The sequence below is a fragment of the Nicrophorus vespilloides genome, unplaced genomic scaffold (genome assembly GCF_001412225.1).
Source record: "Nicrophorus vespilloides isolate i.1.1-1 unplaced genomic scaffold, Nicve_v1.0, whole genome shotgun sequence".
In the NCBI taxonomy this organism is placed as follows: Eukaryota; Metazoa; Arthropoda; class Insecta; order Coleoptera; family Silphidae; genus Nicrophorus; species Nicrophorus vespilloides.
In genome coordinates, this window is record NW_017095687.1 from 1 (window position 1) to 3,529 (window position 3,529).

Below are 3,529 nucleotides of genomic sequence, written 5' to 3' on the forward strand. Positions count from 1 at the left end.
AATTGCATATTATTGCGTAATACTTAAATGTATTTCTATAATTCAAAATATTTTATTTTAATTAAAAAATGTTAATAAGAACAATGAAATATGATTATAATAACTGCAGTGCAATATTTACTTAGTAGCGGAACAAATAGTTTTGTGAATACCTAAAAATTTACTTTGTCAAATGAAACACAATGGAATATAAAATTTACAAAAGCTTATAATTTTAACAGTTTAATATCTCATTGTAATTGCTGTAATTTATTGCATAAATATACAATACATATATATTTTTTACGACTTTTTTTTAATGAAAGTTATTTTCACTTTCAATGGTAATTGTAAATTACGTTCCTTTTGATGGAACAATTATTACATAACTTATTTGTTGATTCTTCTTTATGTGGTCCAAAATTTTCAGAATCCCAATCATATATCCTCTATATTAATATCGATGTGTACCTATTATTTACCTAGGCTTTTCGTTGTCGATAATGAATGAAAGGGCAGATTTCAAAAACGTTGTGCGTTGATTTGTAAGTTTCTAAATTTGTTTAACGGATTGATAATTTTCTGTTGTCAAGGATTCAATTAGTATAACCTAGTTACTAAGGATAATGAAAAAGGTTCTATAGATACTTATAAAAAATGAATCATAATTATGAACATTTCTAAAAAAAATGAAAAAGATTTTTTTAGGAACTTCTATAAAGTCAAGAATATTATTAACAAATATTTCATTTAATTAATTAGAACGGTACATCAATTAATATTTTCTTTTAACATTTATTTATTCACAACCTGCCACAATTTTGGCAATGAGTTGAATATATTTTGGCCATAAGACAAAAAAAGAAAATAAAAACAGAAAAACGAAATAAAGCAGTGAGCGGAATTATTTTCTAAAAAATTATTTTGACGGCACTATGAAACTTAAATAAAAATATTCACTCTATTGTCCATTAGAAAAGGAACTTTTATTTTCTAAAGGGAAGGTCGAGGGTGTTGTGTCTCTTTAGTCTGTGGGGGTCATTGTTATTGAGCAGGGATAACGCTAGACTGTTGGAATAGTTTTCCAGTCTGTTCTGGTAACGGGGACTGAACTAGGCACTAAACTAGGGGATTTCATTCTTTACAGTGTTTATATGGAGGTCATTGTGTATTGTGTTATTGGTGACGTACCAGGACTGGACTGTAAGCGTTGTAGGATCTCGATGTTGGAATTGCTTACTGTTCCCCAAAGCTGGATGCAGTACGTCCACACCGGCTTCAGCACTGACTTATAGATTAATAGTTTGTTGTCGAGGGATAATGGAGACCTTCTGCCGATCAGCCAGTACAACTATGCGAACTTGATGCCCAGTTGCTTTCGTAAAAATCTTAATAACACAGACATTTCGCAATGGTTTTATTTCATAAATTCAAAATCAATGTTTATTGAGATCGTTTTATAGACTAAATTTGAGTTAAGAAAGGTGCTAAAATACAGTTGCAAATGACATATTGTTTACGGTTATTATAGTAATATCGCCCAAATTATATTCAATATTTCCAAATTAACATTTCTCATCTAAAAAATATAATTTGTTTATAATTATTTGAATATACTTACTACTATGATTTCCTGAAGCAATAGTATTTAAAAAAGTAGCCTGTGAGGCTACAATACGACAAATTATTTATGTTTTAAACCAAAATGTTTGACCTACGTTTGATAATTTATTGGCAACATCGAATCGGATAATTAGAATAAACTGGAGCGCTTTTCTTAGACAAAGGATCCTTTTGCAAAATGGATCAACAAATTTTCCGGTGAAATTCTTTTGACTCGAGGCCTAAAAGTCTCTCAATCCTTGTATATATATATAGATATATCATACCTGCAGCATCATACCATTTATTTGTTCACCACTTTGGTATATTTTACCGCCAAATCTGCAAGTTCCTGGTGAAGCTGCAAAATCAGAACAGTTGTTAGAAATTGGACATTCTGTTCTGTTTCCTACAATCGAATTCATCGTATAAAAGTGTACCCAAGTTATCACAACGATTACCTACAAGCAAATATTTTTACAAAAATATTTAAATATATTTCTAGTCTTTATTATATAACTTTGAACGGATGCTAAGGTTAACGCAAAATTATATTGTATTGTTTCATTGTTTCTTAAAAATTGATAAATGATTTAAAAATTATTTAATATTTTTTGTTTATTACTTACGACTCCAAGTTATTATAATAAACAGGAGCGCTTTTATCGGAAATTGGATCTTCTGTTACTTCAATATTGCATTTCTTCCTTTCGCAAAATGGTTCAACGAATTCCCCTGTGAAATTCTTCTGACAAATGCAATTGAGGCATTTTCCCAAGTAATTAAATTCGCTGATATATTGTCCTTCCCTGTATATCTCACCATTAACTTCGCATGTAGCGATATTATCGAAAGGTTCTAAATTTAATACATATTAAATTAAAGAGGAAACATAATTTTAGATATTACCACAGATCTGTTTAGAAGAACAACATTTATCCAAAGTTTAAGCTAAGTAGCAATCTTCGTCGGGACGTTGGAAACAATCATGAATCATGGGACCCATTCCTGGACTATGATTAATTCAATATTATGAAGAAAATGTTAAATGTTAAAAGATTAGTACCTGCAAATCGCTGGTCTGCAGTTACTTGTACCATTCACGTATTCACCATATTGGTAAAGTTTACCACCAAATTTGCAGAAACCATCGGGAACTGTAATATCAGGACAATCATACGAAATTGGGCAACCGTCGTTGCCTAGATTTGGAGTGCAACCTATTTCATCGTGGAAACGAGTTCCTAATGAATCGCAATGGTCACCTGTATACATTAACATTATAGTTAAGCTTAGTTATTTATTAAATGTATGTCATTACTTCGAACACAAGCAAAAGCTATTGCTAAAGTCAAAAACAATATTCTTCTCATGATATCACAAACAATACTACCATAATTTACTTTATTCAGACGTATTTTATATGTTTTAGCAACAATGAATATTTAATTTAAAGTTCTATTTTTTTTTTGCAACGTGTTAAGTATACAATGGACGCTTTTTCGTCAAAAAAATTGTTACCAACAAACAAAATTAGTACAAACTAGTTGCTAAGATTGCTCAATTTCCTAAACAACTAAGATATCACCTAATTGACATATCTTATCTAAAATATATAATTTATATTTTAACTCATAAGTACTACGGATGGGTCAGTGTGACCCACATAACTATTCCAATATTTTTTAGTAGACTTTTCAGTCGGAGCAAAGATGTATTTATTTTATTGTAGAGTGAATTTCGGGTCAAAGTGACCCGATTTTGAAGCGGAATAACTTTGGTTTCCCATGTACCAAAACGGGGAAAATTGGTAATCCTGATAGCCAGTATCCACGACTCTAATTTTGCGAATGAAAAAGCACTTTCCTACATCGAATAGTACGAGTTTTTTTTGAGAAAGAAAAATGTATGTTTTATCGAAAGTGTTAAATGATTAGAATTAATCTGT

General features: G+C 30.2%; 1 protein-coding gene across 1 annotated transcript; it reads right to left on the reverse strand.

Annotated features, from left to right (window-relative positions):
* Positions 1–2,220: 2,220 nt before the first annotated feature.
* On the reverse strand, positions 2,221–2,980 carry LOC108559711. Its single transcript, XM_017917053.1, has 4 exons — positions 2,903–2,980; positions 2,648–2,846; positions 2,491–2,594; positions 2,221–2,439 (listed from the first exon to the last, which is right to left on the reverse strand). The coding sequence occupies exons 1-3, from the start codon at positions 2,952–2,954 to the stop codon at positions 2,528–2,530; spliced, it is 318 nt and encodes a 105-aa protein (XP_017772542.1). The 5' UTR covers positions 2,955–2,980; the 3' UTR covers positions 2,221–2,439; positions 2,491–2,527.
* Positions 2,981–3,529: the final 549 nt, after the last annotated feature.